This window comes from Aphidius gifuensis, linkage group LG4 (genome assembly GCF_014905175.1).
Source record: "Aphidius gifuensis isolate YNYX2018 linkage group LG4, ASM1490517v1, whole genome shotgun sequence".
Classification (NCBI taxonomy): Eukaryota; Metazoa; Arthropoda; class Insecta; order Hymenoptera; family Braconidae; genus Aphidius; species Aphidius gifuensis.
In genome coordinates, this window is record NC_057791.1 from 5,911,763 (window position 1) to 5,931,337 (window position 19,575).

At 25.0% G+C, this 19,575-nt stretch overlaps 1 protein-coding gene across 3 annotated transcripts; it reads right to left on the reverse strand.

Annotated features, from left to right (window-relative positions):
- Positions 1-8,035: 8,035 nt before the first annotated feature.
- LOC122854873 (rootletin-like) lies at positions 8,036-18,087 on the reverse strand. Of its 3 annotated transcripts, XM_044155894.1 has the most exons (4): positions 17,820-18,087; positions 14,739-14,825; positions 12,964-13,971; positions 8,036-12,898 (listed from the first exon to the last, which is right to left on the reverse strand). In XM_044155894.1, exons 1-4 carry the CDS (start codon positions 17,826-17,828, stop codon positions 8,042-8,044), a joined length of 5,961 nt encoding a protein of 1,986 aa, XP_044011829.1. In that variant the 5' UTR covers positions 17,829-18,087; the 3' UTR covers positions 8,036-8,041. The 3 variants fall into 3 exon arrangements, with proteins under 3 accessions (XP_044011829.1, XP_044011831.1, XP_044011830.1); XM_044155896.1 differs by lacking the exon at positions 14,739-14,825; XM_044155895.1 differs by lacking the exons at positions 14,739-14,825; positions 17,820-18,087 and adding an exon at positions 14,038-14,168.
- Positions 18,088-19,575: the final 1,488 nt, after the last annotated feature.

The window sequence follows — 19,575 nt, forward strand, 5'->3', positions numbered from 1 at the left end:
TAAAAGATATTGGCTAATTACTTTTTAAATTTACGAGTTTCAACCGGCTGAATTACATTGAAAATTTGGGGTACGTTCCAATACCGCCGTTCGGTTTTATTCTTCTAGCTCTATCCTTCTCTCTACCTCTTCTGGCTCAATCTTCCATCTCTTCTTCTATCCTTCTCTTACAAGAAATGTACGGTTTTGGAACTTCCCCCTGAATGTTTATTGCTAGAGTAGTATTAGTGTCTGTAAATATAAGCCGGCAACACTCACACTACTTATGACGCATCAGTAAAGTGAAAAGATTTTAGGCATGAGGGGGCGCTATAAATTTTTTATTTAACATGCGTTTGTAAGTACCCTTGTGAACCCAAAACGTCGCCCGGTCATGCGATTTAAAAACAACAACAACACTCGTTACAGCTAGCTGGCCAATTAGCATGATCGAACCAAAACTGACCTAAACCAGCAGGACAATAGCCTATAAAACAATACGGCAAAAGAGTTGACTTATTTTAGCATTGTTTACATAATACATTGTTGAAAGTTTCACGTGTTTCAGATCAATCTTGCATTATTGTCATTCGAAAAAATTAACATAGAGGTAAATAAATAATAACAGGATCAGTAATTAATATATGTTGGGTATTCATCTATTATTATCATTATATATCAATGTAACCTCTTTTTTATTCTATATTTTTAGAAGTTATCACGTGTCATTGCACAACTGGCAACAAAAGTCAAGATATTAATAAATTAAATAAATATATTTTGATACACACTTACAATGAAAAAATCAAGATATAATAGCTTATGGGAATCTCATAAACATGATAAAATATTTTCTGATGCAATTAGTGTGAGTTTACATCGATTACAAAAAAAAAAATTGTTAATTGACTCGACTGGTGGTAAAATATCTAGTCAATCTACTCGTCTTGGAGTTAAGATATTTAAAGCTATAATGAACGTAAGAAAAAGTTTTTTAATGAATGAAAAACTAAAAGAACTTAATGTCAAACTCAAAGAGAATGAAGAAGAAGAAGAAGAAATGAGTGAGGATGATATACAGATTGAACCCATGTGCATTAATCATCAACAAGTGTCAGAAACATTGGAAAAAAAACATCAAAAATCTTCTGTCACTGAAATTCCAGAGAGTGAGTCTGATGTTACTGAGATGAATGATGATCAGACGTCCCACAACTCTACTTACTCATTTGGACATGGTGAGGAAGTTGAAGAATATTCAATGATGGACGAAGAGGAGCCATGGGGAAACGAGATCATTCAACCTGACGAGAATCAAAACAATGACAATAACAAATTGATGGACGAAGAGGAGCCATGGGGAAACGAGATCATTCAGCCTGACGAGAATCAAAGCAATGACAATAACAAATTGATGGACGAAGAGGAGCCATGGGGAAACGAGATCATTCAACCTGACGAGAATCAAAGCAATGACAATAACAAATTGATGGACGAAGAGGAGCCATGGGGAAATGAGATCATTCAGCCTGACGAGAATCAAAGCAATGACAATAACAAATTTTGTACTTCATCAGCTGTAAGTTTATCAGAACAAAATACACAACAGCTTACTACAGGTAATCAAATATAAGTCAACTTTTAAAAGTTTCAAATCAATGGGTTCGCCTGTAAAATGTCTTGGATAAAAAATAATATTAATAGAATATTAATTATTAACAAGTATTTTTTGCTATTCGTTTCAAGGTGGTGTTAAAAGAAAATTAATGGACAATGACAGTAGTTTACCAACAACACAAAACAAACGACTATGTGTTGTTGAAACATCAACTTCAATGGAAACCAAACAACAGCCTGAGTTAGTATTTTTTTTATTTATAATATTATTGGACAATTAAAAAATGAAAATACTTTGATGATACACTATTTTTATACAAGAGTACTTACGTGAAATTCAATATTATTAATTTTTGTATAATCGATTATCATGTTGATTACAATATTTTATATTATTGCAGATTAAGATGTACTAGTGCTCCAAAAGATTACGGATTAAAAGAAAAAATTTTAGGTAGATTTGAATCTTTTGATAAATAGTTAATATACTTTGAAAGAAGTTGTATAGCTAAAATGATACTGATAAAATTCATTAATAAAATATTTTACAGATAAGACATTGCAAGATGACAGTAACCAATATGATAAAGAAAAAAATGCATGGAAACCAACAACACGTTTGCAAATGAATAACATAACTGCTGATTCTGAAATACAAAAACTTTTTAAAAAAATACGTTGTATATTAAATAAACTAACAGCAGAAAATATGGATAAATTGACTCAACAAGTTAAAGACTTAAATATTAATTCTCATGAAAAATTAAAAAGTCTTGTTGATTTAATTTTTGACAAAGCTGTTAATGAACCAAATTTCACAGCAATATATGCAATGATGTGTAAAAAATTAGCAGACATGCAAGTTGATATGAGACAAGAACATAAAACAAATTTTCAAACTTTATTATTAGCACGTTGTGAGCATGAGTGTAAAAGTGCTTCTGTTAATAAAAGTGAACGTGATGCTAAACTCAAAGAAATTGAGGAATGTAATGATATTGAAAAGAAAAAAAAACTAATAGCATCACTGAATAATGATGATGGTCGCTTATGTAGAAAAGCAGTTAGTAATATTAGATTTATTAATGAATTATTCAAACAAAATATGCTTAGAATTTTCATTATTGATAGATGTATAGAACATTTATTTGCAACACCAGTTGATTACAATATTGAATGCCTTTGTAAATTATTCACAACAATTGGTGCAAAGCTAGAAAATTCAAAGAATAATGATTTTAATAACTATTTTGTTAAAATGTCTTCATTAGCCAGTGATAAAAAACTAAGATCAAGAGTTAGATATATGGTTCAAGATGTTATTGATTTAAGAGCACGAAATTGGAAACCAAAAAGAGATGAGAGCTATCCAATAATAATGAATCAATTCAATAACAGTGGCAGTCAACAATATCATACTAATATAACATTTCATAAAACAGTACGTGATATATTGAAGAAATTGCCAGCTAGCATTGTTGGATTGACTAAGCAAATTGAATCATTGGGTATTAATTCTCATGAAAAATTAAAAAGTGTTGTTGATTTAGTTTTTGAAAAAGCTATTGATGAGCCAAACTTTGAAGCAGTATGTGCAGCACTATGTCTCCATATGCGGAACAAATTACGCTATGAAAAAAATGTTTGTGATGATATAAAACAGAATAATAATAAAGAACAAGAAAAGTGCTCGATAACATTTCACACTTTATTATCAGCACGTTGTGAACATGAGTTTCAAGTTAATAAAGTTAATAAAGTTGCACGTCGTAATAAACTTAGAGAAATTGAGAAATGTAATGACATTGAAAAGAAAATAGAAGTAACGGCATTACTAAATGAAGCTGACTATCGCTCATGTCTGAAATCAGTTCGTTATTATAAATTTATCGGTGAATTATTTAACCGTGCTGTGCTCAAAAAAAAATTTTTAAAAACACATGCGATTTATTTATTAACAATACCAGATGAAAGAAAAATTAAATGTCTTTGTGAATTATTAAAAACAATTGGTGCAACGCTGAAAAAATCAAAGGATAATTATTTCAATTCGTGTTTTTCAATAGTGACTTTAATAGCTGGCAATAAAAAACAAAGCTTAAAAGTTAGATCTATGCTTCAAGATATTATTGATTTAAAAGCACAAGACTGGCAACCAAAAAGAGTCGAAGGTAATCCAATAAACCAAGTTACTGAAGAACGTGCACCATCAAGAAAAGAATATGAAAATATTGAAGGTGATTGGAAAAATGATAAATTATAGATCAATACGTTCCTGCAAAATGTATTGAAAAAAAAAAAAACATGAAAGATTGATTGATAAATATTCATCGCTATTTTTCAGGTGTACTTAAAACAAAGGCAACTAGCAATGAACCATCAGAATTACCAACAGAAGTAAACAAACAACCATATGCTATTGCAACATCAACTTCAATGGAAGCCAACCAGCAGACATCAATTCAATTACCCGGGTTGGTATTTTTTTCATTAAGAATATTATTCAATAGTTTATTATTATCAATTCGAAAATATAAATACCTTGATGATACACAATTATTAGACTAGAATTTTCTAAAACTACCATGAGCTGATAATTCAATTAAAATGAAATATTATCAGTTTTTATATAATTGATTATCATGTTGATTAATATCTATTAAATTATTACAGATCAAATAATACTCGTGCCACAACAAATTACAGACCAGATGACAGAACTTTGGGTAAATTGAGTATTTCAATAATTTTAAAAGTATTAAATATTTACAACGAGTCAACGACATATCAGTATTCGTTTTACAAAGAATAAATAAAAAAAATGATAAATTAATTGAATATTATTGTTAATGTTACAGATATGTATAGTGATTCGCCTCAAAGTCCAGAGCTTGAGACAACAGTAACAAGCCAGTCATCAACATCACTCCTTTACGTTATATATTCACACCTCGATGAACAAATTAAGTCTCTCATTAATGTAAGTTTTTTTTCTGAATAATTTAATAATCAACTTTATTTTTGTATCCAAATCAATAACTCACGCTTTGTAGATCAATCTCTGATTACTCTAGGAAATTATTGAGTCATAACTTTGAAACAGTGATTTTTTTTATTAGATTTAATTTTTAAATGTCCATAAAATTATTTTTAGTCAACAAGAATTGGACAATTTTACTATTTTTATTTGTTTATTTCAATGAGCTCTTAGACCATGTGCCTTTAGATTATATACAGTTTTTTTAAATTTATTTTTAATGATTAATAGTTTTTTTTTAATTGACAGGTAACTATCGACCAATTCGAGAATAAAATCAATCATTTAGATTATCCAGAATTTATACGTAGGTCACTTGAAGTGACTATGTTAGAATCATTGAATGTTCGTGAAAAATACTGGGGCTTTGTTGCTAATATGATAACCAATGGTATATTCCCACTTGCAGTATTCCAAACAGAGTAAGTAGTATAGAGTAAGTAGCATAAATAATCAATCATTTGATATTAACTATCGATAACTAAAGTAAAAGTACTTTTTTCATTTATAGATATGATAAAATGTTTGAAGAAATAAAAGACATTTCTCCTATATTCTGGACGTACAAAGCTGAAGTACTGAGTAAGTCATCTTTTTTTTTCTTAATCTATAAAAAAAATGGATAACTTGAATATTTGTCGACATTAAAAATGAGATGATGATAATGTTTTACTTTGAAAGTTTGAGATAAAAAAAAAAAATGTATTAATTCAAAATTTTCTAATTTTACAGGAATATTGGTGATGTGTGGTGCACACCCATTAAAAGAATTGAAACGTACGACATCAGTACTCAAAAAAAAGGGTCTTGTTGGTAATCTGGTCGGTGAATTACTTAAAATATTAGTAGCAAGTGAAGGTCAAATATCGATTACTGACAAATGGCATAACAGCGGTATCAAATGGACTGATTTATTTGATACATCACTTGAAGATCCAGATGATATTTTAAAAAAATTCAATTTACAATATTTAACATTTCGTGTAACAGACCCACCAAACAAACACTTATTAGAATTATTACGTGAAAATGATATTGATAATACAATGAAATGGATAACAGAAAATGTTGGTGAAGAAAAATCAAGAACACCGAAATTTGTCAGAATATTTTGTACATTAATATTAGAATTAGGTATTGAGACAAAATACTCTTCCGATAAGAGGAATTTTTATCAACCAAACCGTTCAAAAATTATAAACCTCTTACCTCTTATGGAATATTTTATTGATCATAATCTAGAATCAAAATTACAATGTTTATATGCATTGACTGATGTAAATCACAGATGCAGAAATCCTCCAGGTAAATTATATTTGTTTTTCTACAATTTTGTATTTAATTTAAACAAATACAAAATAATCGTGATGAAGCTTAACCGGGCTTTTAACATTATCAATTATTTCATGACATAAATAGTTTAATTATTTAAAAAATATTTAATAGTATTTATTGTTTGATTAAAGGTTTTGCGTATGATATAATTAAAGAACTACATGAAAAGGACATCATATCACTCGGTGCCTTTAATGAATGGCATCATGGAACTGCTGCTACATCTGAGTTAATAGGTCATGATGAAGCTGTATGGAATCTACTGAGTCAATCATTCTGGATTGAGTACCAAAATAGTCATTGGTAAAAAGTGCACGGTTTTTGAAAGAGGTATCTGCAGGCATCAGAAAAAAAAATGCTGAAACAATTAATAATCAATACTACTAGTATTTATCAAGTACAAATAAATTTAGAATTAAAATTCATTCTAAAAAACTTAGTGCCAAAACTCATATTTTTAAATATATTATTTACAGAAAAAAATGAAATAATTATTGTAATAGTAATGAATCATTAATGATAATAATAAAATTAAGGGAGTTCGAACGAAAAAAGTACAAACAAGAAATGTGACCTAGTGGGCCCCTCAATGCTATAGTAAAAATTTATAAAATTTTATGCGGCATCCTTCACTTTTTTCTGTGTAGACGGTCCTGTTTTCCAATAATACATGTGCGGTTTGAATTTTTTTTTTTCTATAATCATTCCAAGATTTTAAAGTTTTATACAGATAGTTTTTTATTTAGGTGTGAAGACAAGAACACGGTAAAAATTTGATATATATTGTTTTTTTTTTAACATTTTTCGACTTTCCCGTAAACTGTACACGCTAAAAGTTGTTGACTTTAAATTTTAATAACTATTTTACTAGCGGGGATAGACTTCTGAAATTTTGGCATAAGATAGATAACTATTTCATAAACCTACTCTGAAAATTAAAAAAAAAAATTTTAATAATATTAAAAAATAATTTGTAATTATGAATTAATTCATTTGTTTTTAAAAAAAAAGTATCAATAATTATCGTACAAAAAATACAAAAAATATTTATAAATTAGAATTAAGAGTTTGAAATTGACCTTATTTGAAAAATCCCGTTTCGATTTGTTAAAAATCCTTTTATTACTTTCATCCTTCAATCTTTGTAAAAAAAAAAAACGATATAAGGATGTTCATTTTGTATGAAAAAAATAAAAATAAATTAATAAATAAAAAATTTTCAACATTAACAAGTTTTTCTCTAAACAACATTTTTTATTATTATCATATTGGAAAATTTAATGGCAGTTACAATTTTTATTTTTAAACTTTATAATAATTTAGAATTATAGTTATTAATAAATTAAATTAAATAAATGACAAGATTAACTCATTGAAATTAAATCCAAATTAAATATTCATTTTACGTATTTTTTTTATAAAATAAAAATCAATAAAATAAATTCATCAATTATACAATCCGTATAATTATTATTTTTTATGATAAAATTAGACTTGATGTCATTTGTTCTCAATGATTAAGAACCGACACAGTCATTCCCAATTATTTTTCATACATAAATTAAAATAAAAAATAAAATAACACAATTTCTATTCTATTTTTATTTTTCTAATTATTTAATAGATACTAGAAATTTTTTATCAATGTGTAAATAGAATTTTTGTTTTTTCTTCAAAAAGCTCATTCTTTACTATCATGCATTATTTATGATTAACGTTTTTGGTCTCGTAATCAAGACCAAACGCAACATATTGTTTTTTTTTTTTTTTATCATTTATTTGGACGGATTATTATTAATTCAATCAATGGCTTTAATTTTTTTAATTACTTCTCAGTATTATTACAAATATTTTAAATAAATAAATAATAAATTAAATGTTTGATTTAAAAAAGTAAAAAATCAAATAAACTAACATCACAAATATTGCATTCTTTGGTTGTTTCTATAAATAAATTAGTGTAAAATTATTGTTTAAAAAAAAACTGTTATTAAAAAATGTAAAAAAATTAAAAATACTTGAGTTAAATATTTTATACTAAATAAGGAGTAGCTTGATGATAAAAAAAAAAACTTATTTCAATGGGGATAAAAGTGGTGAACGTCTGTCATAAGAAGATGATGATGGTGGTGGTAATGCCAATGTTGGTGGTAAACTACTGCTACTATTAACTGTTGTATCTAATTTTCTAGCTTCATGTTCTAATAATATAGCATCAACTGATGGATCTTGTGATACTGTTCTCAATGAATCACCAAGTGCTTGTCTTAAATGTTGCATTTCTCTTCCTGCACGTGAACTTTTTAATACATACATTTGTCGTCTTTTAATTTCTTGATTTAGCTGTTCTCTTAATAATTTAATTTGATTTTCTAATCTTAATATTTGTTGTCTATGACTTTGTTCTCTAGCTTCAAGTAATTTTTCAGCTTGTAATTGTGCACCTCTTAATCTTTCAATTTCAGCAATTCTATGTTCACGTGATGAATCAATTGTTGAATGTGATTGTGTATTTATTGTTATTAATTTAACAATTTCACTTTCTTTTTCAGCTAATATTGTTTCTAATCTACGTATTTTCATTCGTAAATCACGATTTTCTTGTTCAAGTATATCAATACTAACACTTGTACCCATTAACTCAATATGTGCTTTTTCTGGACGTTCATAACTTTTACTACGTCCACAATTTGCACGTGCTGATGATAATTGTCTCTCTAAATTACGTTTATCACATTCAAGCTGTCTTACTTTGTCATTAAGTGCATCAACTTTACTTCTCATTTCACTTCTATCACGTTGAGCATTATTAAGTTGTCTAACAATTTCTTCTTCTTTATTTGATATTCCTTCTTGTGGCCAATTTGATAATCTCAATTGTGATTCAAGTCCAGACCGTTGTATTTCATTATTTGCTAAATCAGCTTGTAAACGTGTATTATGATCAGTCAATGATTGATTTGTATGTTTTAATTCCATTATATTTTGTTGAACATTATCTAAACGTTCAGTCAATATTCTTCTTTCATTTTCAACATTTGATAATTGTTTTTGTAAATGTTTTATTTTTTCATTATTACCATGTGATAATGCATTTTGTTCCATCAATGAACGTCTTAAATTAGCAATTTCACTTTTTAATTCAGTCTCACTTGTTGATGCTTTTTCAAGTGCAATATTTAATTGTTCAATTGTTGATTTTAATGATGAACAACGTTCTTCTAAATTTGTTGATGTACGTTGTTGTCCATCAAGACGTTCATGTAATTTTTGTAAATTACCATCTTTTTCTTGTAGTACCATTTGTAATCTTTGTAAATCACCCTCAAGTGACATTCTTTGTAATTCTAATTTTGTTGATCTTGCATCAGATCTACCAAGATCTTCTTGTAAACCACGTTTTTCATTTTCTAAACGATTAAGAGCTACACGCATTTTATCAAATTTATCCTCAAATTGTCCTTTTTCTTCTGTCTCATTACTAATCATTAGCTCTAATGTTGTTATTTTTTCTCTTAATTGTTCAGTTTCTTGTATTTTTTGATTAAGTAAATCTTGTTGTGTCTGATATAATGAATTTTTTTGTGATAATTTAGTTTCTAATATTGCTTTTTCATCTTGAATATTACGTAACATTGTATTAATATGATTTGTTTTTGTATCTGTTTTAATTTGATGATCTTGTACTTCAACAAGTTGTTTTTTAATATTTGTTATTTCAACAATAGCATCATCACGTTCACGTTCAATTTGTGCAACTTGTTGCATTAATGATCTTATACCTTTTCTAATAGCTTCTGGATCAACATCAATAATAACATCACGAACATTAATATCATTATGTTGTTCTTTATGACCACCTCTAACTGGACTCCATTTTTTTGATGGACTTGTTAATTTAAATGGTATATTAACTGTTCCATCAAGTTGTATACCAGCAATTCTACGTAATGTTGTACCAACACTACTTAATTTTTGTTCAACTTCTTTTTTTGATAATTCAAGTTGTGATAATTGTATATCTAATGCTCTAACACGTCCCTCAGAACCACCAAGACGTGCTTTTAATTCTTGTAATTGTTGTGATGCATCAGCAAGACAAACTTCTAAATTATGTTTTTGATCTTCAAGTTTTCTTTCTTTACAACGACTATCTTCAATACGTACAAGTAATTCTTGTTCTCTACCACGCCATCTTTCATCTTCTTCATCAGCACGTTGACGTAAACGTCCAAATTCTTGTCTTGTTACCTCAAGACTATTATCTAAATCAACAACTTGTTTTTTTAATTGATGTAATTGTAATTGTAAACGTTCACGTTCTTCAATTTCATTAGAAAGTCTTGCTTGTAATTCACGTTCTTCATTTTGAGCTTGGCTATTTGTTGATTGACATTTTTGTAATTCATCTTGTGTAAAACGTAATTGTTGTTGTATCTGAATTAATTCATGTTCCATATCTCTTAGTTGATTTTGTAAACGTGATTTTTCATTTTCTAATATTGTTTTATTATCTTCTAATGATGTTATTTTTTGAAATGATTCTTCAAGTGTACGTGATTGTTCACGTTTATCACTTTCAATACGTTTAACATGTTCACGTAATTCTTTATTTGTATTACAATATTTATCAACAGCATAATTTGTATCAGTTAATTGTCTTTTAACATCAACAATTTCTTTTCTATATGTTTCATTTGAATTTTCAGTATCTTTTAATTTACGTATTGTTTCTTGTAATTGATTTTGTAATGTATCAATTTTATCCTCAGTAACATGTAATTGAATTTTAATTTCTTCATAATCTTTTTGTGTTAATTCTTTTTCTTTAGTTATATCATTTATTTTTAATTCAAGATTCATTTTTTCTTCATCATAATGTAATTTTGTTTCTTCAAGTTTTGTTTTGTAACGATTTAATTCATCACGTAATTGATTTATACTACTACGATCTTGTTCAATACGTGAATTTGAATCTCTACGTAAACGTTCTAAATCATTTTTAGTTTCTTCAAGTTCACGATAAATATTTTCAAGTTTTTCAACAAGTGCCTGTTGATCATGATGAGCAATAAGTAAAGCTTGTTGTTTATCATTTTCAGCACGTAATAAACTTTCTTCATGTTGTTGACATATATTATCAATATGTTGTTGTAATTCTTCAATTCTCATTTGTAATTGATTTATTTCATCTTCTTTTTGATTTTCAAATGTTGTTATTGTTTGTTGTATACGTTTTTCTAATGTTACTTTAATTTGTTCTTTTTCATCATTTAATTTTTTTAAATTATCATCATTTTGTTTTTTTAAATTAACAATTATATTTTGATATTCAATTTCTTGATTTGTTTTTTGTTGTGTTAATGATTGTTTTATTTCTTGATTAATTTTTTCACTATTATTTAAGTTTGTTGTTAAACGTGATATTTGTCCTTTTAATGTTTCTTGTTTAATTAATAAATCTTTTTGTTCTTGTTCAATTTGAATTTTTTTACTATGTATTGATTCAAGATTTGTTTGTGCATCAAATAATACACCTTCAAGTGTTTCTTTTTCACTTTTCATTGATGCTAATAATTCTTTCATACGTTGATATTCTTTATCATTTGTTTCAATTAAAACTTGTTTTTCTTCATTATCTTTAACTAAATCTTCAAGATTACGATTTATTCTTGCATTCATTTCATTTGATTGTTCTAATCTTTGACGTGTTCTCATTAATTCTTCATTTAATAAATCTTTTTTATTTGATAATATTGATAATTGATTTGATAAATTACCACGTTCACGTATTATTTGTCCTAATTCAATTTCAATTTTTTCTTTTTCAATTTCTAAAAATTTAATTTTTTCATTTAATGTTACTTTATCAGATTCAAGATCAAGACGTATTTGTTCAGCTTGAAGTAATTCTTTTCTCAATGATCCAATATCACCAAGTTGATCACTACATTGATTTGTTAATTTTAATTTTTCATCTTCAAGAATTTTCAAATTATCAGCAAGACGTTGTTTATCTTTTTCATTATTTTCATTAATTGTTTCTAATTTTATTATTTCATCTTGTATATCTGATTTTTCAATAATAACACGTTCAAGTTCAATTTCAATGTCATTTTTACTTTTTTCAATTTGTGATATAACATTATCTGTTTCAATTTTTTGTGCTTCAAGCATATCTTTTGTTAAATATATTCTACTAAGTTCATCACGTAATGTTAATAGTTCTTCTCTCATTCTACTTGAACGTTCTTCTTCACTTTTAAAATTTATTTCACGTATTTCATTGTCTTTTGTCATTTTCGATAATTCATCTTGTAAATATATTTTTTCATCCTCTAAACTACTGCATAATTTTTGTAATTTATTATTAATTTTTTCTAATTTTTCATAATTATTATTTAATTCTTCAATCATATGATTCATATCAATTTTATTTTTTTCAAGTATATTTTTATCTGTTTTAATTGTATCAAAATTTTTCTGTAACATATTACGTTCTTGTACAAGTTGTATATTTTGTGATCTTGTTGTATCAAGTTGTACAATTAATTCACTTGTTCTTTCTTCAAGTAGCTGTACATTAACCTCAGCATTATCACATTGTTTTTTTGTTATATTTAATTGTTCACGGCTATTTTGTAGCTTTAATTGAAGCTCATGAATAGTCAATTGATATTTATGAAGTGATGCTTGAACAGCACTTATTGTACTTTCAGCAAATGCTGGAATTGTATTATTACGTGAATTATTATTATTACGTTTTGGTGATCTTTGTGATATTATTGTTGTACTTTGTGATAAATGTACATGTGGTGTTTGTTGTTGAATATTTTCATTATCACGAATTTCAGCATCTTGAATAACAGCATGTGCAATATCTCGTAATGCTGATTCAAGAATTTTAACATCTTCTTGTATTTTTGTAGCCTAAATAAAAATTAAAATTATTAATTACTTATCAATTAAATAAATATAAAATATGTATGTATTACCTGTATAATATTATTTTCAGCTTCACCACATCTTTCTTCAAGTTTATTAATTTCTCGAATTAATTGATTTATTCTTTCGTCTTTCATTTTAACATCATTCATTGTAACTTCATGCTGTTGTCGTAAATTAACTAATTCAACTTTTAAATCATTATCTTGATTAGTTTGATATTGTTGTGTTATTGATGGTTGAACAGCTTGTGATTGTTGTACTTGTAATGCAAGTTTAACACCACTACATACTGATGTCATATCATTAGTTGTTGTTGTTAATTTATTATTAAATTTATTTAAATCTCTTTCAGTTGTTGTTTTCATATCTGTAAATGTACGTTTTAATGATACAACATTACGCCATAAATTTAATAATCTATAATGTTCAGATGTATAATATTCATTAAATGCAATTTCTTCTTCTTTCCATTCATCTTCTTTAGCATTCATTTCTTCACGTAATATATCCCAATCATTACTTAGTTTTTGTAAATCATTTGTTAATGATTCATTTGTACGATGTGATTCTTCAAGTTGATTTTTTAATGCTGTATTTATTTCAATTAATTTTTCAGTTTTACGACGTTCATCATTTAATTTACGTATTGCTGTATCAAGATCATGTATTTGTTCATCACGTATATCACGTAATGTTTGATGTGCAGCTTCTAATACTGATGTACTTGGTGATGTATTACGTGTTAATTCAATTGGTAATGATTCAGTCATTTGATTTTCTAATTCATTACAACGTTGTTTATATTGTAATACTTTTGCTTGTAAACGTGATACAAGAACAGCTTGATGTTGTTGTGCTTGACGATATGTACCCAAACGACGTTTATAATTTTCAGCTTCATCTTTTAAACGATTACGTAATTCCATATTTTGACGTACTAATAAATCTGATGATACATCATCATCATCACCACCACTATCTAATTGATTATCAATACCTGTATTATCATGATGACTTGTTGATGGTTCTGTCATTCTTACTCCAATTACTCTTGGCTAGAAAATAAATAACATATTTTTTTTATTTGTTTATTTGTATTTTTTATCATAATATTAACATACCGAAAACTTTGAAAAATCTAAACATCTTCTAGAATTCATTTCGATGTTTTATTTTATCAAATTAATTATCAATAATATGTAAAATTTATGTAAACTTTTTTATAATTTAAATTTAATTTAACTTGACAATACATTATTTGTCTGTTGTTGTTGTTGTTGTATATGTCAAAAAATAAGTGGCATGTTATTATTTGTTTTTGTTTATGTTTTGGTAGTTATGGAATAATGACACAAGTGTCGCTAGCTTATGGACGCGGCTAAAAATTAAATGTATTATCGAACGGGTCGGTATTTTTTGTACATTCTAAAATAGTAAAAATATATATATTTTTTTTTTATAATTGTTATTATAATTAGACCTTGTATATTTAGTTACCCTTCTATAGAAAAATTGATTATTAAACTTGTATTTTTTTTAAAACTAATTATCAAAAAGAAAAAAAAGTTTATTGGAATTTTTAGCTGGAAAAATTACAAATAATAATATTTAATTTAATAATAATAATTGTCTTATGTTGTTATTAAATTAATTAATTTATTTTTTTAATAATTAAATTATTAAAATATATATTTTTTATTTATTTAAAAAAGTAATTTCAAGATGTTAAAAAAATTTAAAATAACACGAAATTATTTGTCATGTAGTAATTATTTATTGTATAATTTCAGTATAAATAAAATAATTAAAATAAATAAATTACCTCGAATTGTTTCGAGCCTCTGAGAAACGGTGGCCGACGTCTTTTCATTTGTGATCTTATCAAGTGTAGTGGTGTTTTTGGTAAAGCCTTTTAAATAAAATAAAAAAATTAATTTTTATCTAAAAATTAAAAATCTAATTAAATAAACAATTAAATATAAAAATTTAATTGAAAAATAAATAGCCTGTTGTATATACAAAAAAACTTTAAATGAAAAGAAAAAAAAAGTATAGAGCATGAAGTAAAGAACCTGGTACCGAAAGGTACCAATCGATAGAACATCCCATAACTTGATTCAACATCTAGACAATGATATAGATATATGTATAAAAACACATTGATGATTACTAATGAGACCAATCATTTGCCACCTTCAATTAAATTTATTTTAAATTTAATTCTTCAAAAGAAAAAGAATTAAAAAAGAAGAAAAACAATAAAAAAATAAGTTTAAGATTTTAATCCAAGTTTCAAGAAAAAGTTTTTAGTTTTATTATTATTTTTTTAACCAAAGATCATCTTTAAAGGCAATTAAAATTGCTCGATAACTCATGCAAAATACCAGTTAAATTTCATGAGAATTCAACACCTGATTTAACAGTCATTAAGAAGATAAATTTATATAAATTTTATTGTAAATATTCTAATCATTATAATTTATCATACGACTTTTAAATTAATTTTTTATTCTACAAGTTTATTTATTTTAATAGACTATATATATAAAAATATTATTGCATTATTGTGAACTTTGTACATGACAATAATTAATATTATTATTGACAAATTATTTTAACGCCTTGATTTTATTTAAATATGGAATTTGAGCTGTCATATATGTCAACACAACCATTAATATTATTTAATTTTTTAAAATTATTATTTATCATTTAATTCATTTTTTGCAGACAAATAAATGTCGTTGGCCAATTTATGATTAATAAATTTATACTTAACACAAAAACAATGATAATTAATAATTTTTTTTTTATATAAATAATTATAAATATTATTTAATTATTTAAAAATGATTTTTTTATCTAAATGTTTTTTTTTTTAATATATAAATTAATCAAGTTCAAAGATTATTTAAATAATATTTAAAAAATTAAATATATCTAAATTTAAAACATAATTTTCCTTATTAGAAATATTCCATAATTTATAGATTTTTTTTTTGTAAAAATTTATTTTTAATTTAATTTATAAATATACTTTAAACCTTGACCAAGAAAAATATATCATATAAATTTTCCACTTATATTTCCGTGAATGAATATATATATAAAATGTCCTTGCATAATTTTATAATCAAATGATGAATTATTGTTTTATATAAAAGATCTCGTAAATTGTATAAATATTAAATACAAAGTCCAGTGAATAATTTTAATATCCAGACAAGACGATCCCAATAATAATATTTTTTTTTTTATTATTAATTCAATTTTTATCATCATTTGAACTACGACGGTCAATGTTCAGTGTAAATGTGCTACGTGCCATTGATCAAGTAAACCATTCACAATTTTTTATTATACTTAAAATTTTAATTTTTCAATTAACCAAAAGAAAATATATTGTAATATTTTTATCATCATTTTCAGTTATTATTTAATCAAAATTAAACAAAATTATAAATATTTTTTATAAATATAATTAAAAAAGAATTTTTTTTTTTTTGAAATTTTATCATCAATGATGTTATCAATGATTACAACACTTTTTGTCTCAAGTGTAGACATGTATTATTTTTTTTTTTCAATGATTCATAATATTATTTTATAAAAAAATATTTTATCTTGTTGAAATATTTTTTTTTTTTATACACATCGTAATAGAACGTGATCAGAATTATGATCACATAGTTTGTATTGTATAAAAATAAAAAAAATAAATAAAAAAACATTCTATCAATCAGAAGTTTATTTATATATACTTGACATTGTCTCGATGAATTTGTCTAGCCTCAAGATGATTAAAAAATAAATACTTGAGCATTGTTATCGAGAGATAAAAAAAAAATACAAATTAATATTTCGAGTGGTGAGTTGGGGTTTTAATATTTTGTTTTTATTAATTTTTATATTACTGGTGTATGTGTTTATTGACCATGTTGAAAAAATGACCATATGTTTCAATCGCATTTGTATTTCTTTTATGAATTATTAATGATTACACACGTGCGTCACCTTCTGTACTATCAAGCACGTGGCGTAAACATGTGCAAGTAAATAAAAATATAAAAAATAATCGAATGAAAATATTTGATACACTTGTTTTATTGTCAAATAAATAATTAACAACATGAAAAAATAAATAAATAAAATATCTATATCTTCTTTGGTTTTAATTTAATATAAAAAAAAATATTGATTATTGATAAAGAAAAAAAAAAAAGGGAAGGGAATTTGAAAGGACAATAATTGGGGTTGTAAAAGGGAAAAAAAAAAAAATTATATTCACGATCTTATTTATACATATGCGTCATTCCTTATAAAAATAAATAATAAATCAAAAAAAGTAAAATTAATATTTGAATAAAATTTTAATTATCTAAAAAAAAATCTTAGGATTTAAATTTTCTTTTCATATATTTAATGTTAATTTTGTATTGAATTTTTTGTATTGAATTTTGAAATTCAAAAGAAAAAATAAAACTGTTAATTTGAATTTTCTGTAATGTGTTCAACGAAAAATTTAAGGCAAATGTTAATTAAACATTTGAAATTTAACATTTAGTTTAAAAGCTGTGTAGTAATAAAAAAAAAATCAAAAAAATCAAAGACAACTAAAGTACATTAAAGTTTAGCAATAATAATTCATCAAAGTTGTGTTGAGAAAGTAATTACAAAGTAAATTTAATATGATCAATGATAAACAATTGTGGTTGTACATGAGTATCTATTTAATTTAAGTACAAAATACCTACACGCACATTGACTTATAATTGAACAATAAGAAAATCAATCTTAGGCACATCAATTTAATCAAGAAACAAAAAAAATAAACAAAAATAACTTGAAAACATTTAACTTAATCTTTGTGTATGTTTTTTTATTTGATAAATTTATTCCTTACCCTTGGCATTATTGTGTTGATTTAATTTTTTGTCTATTTTTTTTGATGGTCAATTTGTTTTGATGAATGATTTGTGTAAAGATGCTGATAGTCTAATGATGGTGATGATGATATTGAGATGGCCAATTGATTCTCAAGGCTCGTTATTTTTCAAACAACATTACGAAAAACAATCACGTACTTTTGTTGCGTACACGAGCAATGACGATTCTCTACTGAATGTCCCTTAAGGGTGTAATATTTCAAACTACCACTACCACCACCAACACAAGCCGCAGGATCGCGTGTCAATACTATCATAATATAAAGTTACTGTTCTCTCTCAAAAAAAAAAATAAAAAAAAAAACTCAGGTAAAAGTAACAAATCAGAAGAAACCTACAATCAAAATGTAACTCCCACTATTTGAATATATCATTCCCAATTTGTCCTAGCTTGATTTATTTCCAATTTTAAGACTTTTTTTTGTAATTTTTTTATGATGTGTATAGGCATGCCTTGGAAGCATTAGGTATTATATATAGTAGGAATAAAAAAAACACTTTAAAGATCCTTTTTTTTTATTTTCAAAATTCAAATGTACTTTTGATCATAACATGAAGTCAAGAAATGTCGCAAGTAATACTTTTTCATCACGAAAATTTATATAAGACAGAAAAAAGGTCGTTGACAGTATTATATTTTTAGAATGTTTATTTATTTTAGGTTTTTCAATTTATAAAAATAATGATAAATGTAAATTGTTTAAGAGAAAAATATAAAATAAAGATTAACATTTTTTAAATTTTTAAATGTTAAATTTGCATTTGCGCCAAATTTCAAACGACAATTTTAATAAAAAATAAATTTCGAAATGAAAATATACAAACTGAAGAAAAATGTAAATTTAAAATTTAATTTTCTTATTCAATTTTGAAATTGATATAAACATTTTAATAAAAAATTAATATTCAAAATGTGTTAATAAAACATATAAAAAAACAATTTTAAATGCAGAGTTAAAATTTTTTTTAGAATGTCAATTTTACCTTTAATTTTTGTAACATTTTTCAAGTTATAAACTTTAACAGTTTAAATAAAAATATAGTCTATAATTTCGACATTTGAAAAATGTGTATATTGTTATTAAATCGGTTGTTTTTTAAATTTTTTTATATATCAATATATAAGTAATATAAGGTTCAAGATACATTGACAAAATAAGATAGTCATAGTATAACCATTGGTATGTAAAATTTTATATCCCCATGAAGAACATTAAACGGTGCCTGGTAGTACACACCGCGTGTTTATACAAGAAAATAAATCTACGTTTATACAATACATATATTTATTTATATTTTAACAAATTTTTTTATTGCTTATTTTTTTTTTCAAGTAATATCCACAATTTACATCATAACAAGATCACATTTTTCATTTGATAATTTAAAAACTTTTTTAAATATTTTTATTTTAAATTTCACTTGTTAAACTAAACCACTGATAAAAACAAAATCATTTATTTATAATAATTTAGCGAGTATACAAATATTTTGAATGAAAGAAAAAAAAAAAAAAAAAAGTAGTCAACTCAATGAATAGTCAGCCAATTTGAATGATGTTCTAAAAAAATGCCTGAAAGTTTTAAAAGTAAGAAAAAAATATGTTTTTTAAACTAAAAAATTATGTAGATATAGATTTGATGCAAAAAAAATATATATATCTAAGATTATGGGTAGGCAAAGAATGAAATAAACCAAAATTTTTGGTATCGA

What these genes read in the sequence shown, in the direction of transcription:
- LOC122854873 (XM_044155894.1), bottom strand. An exon ending in GAGGCTCGAAACAATTCGAG is followed by an intron (nt 13,972 to 14,738) that starts GTAATTTATTTA and finishes TTTATTTTCTAG; the next exon opens with CCAAGAGTAATTGGAGTAAG. An exon ending in CTGAAAATAATATTATACAG is followed by an intron (nt 12,899 to 12,963) that starts GTAATACATACA and finishes ATTTTTATTTAG; the next exon opens with GCTACAAAAATACAAGAAGA.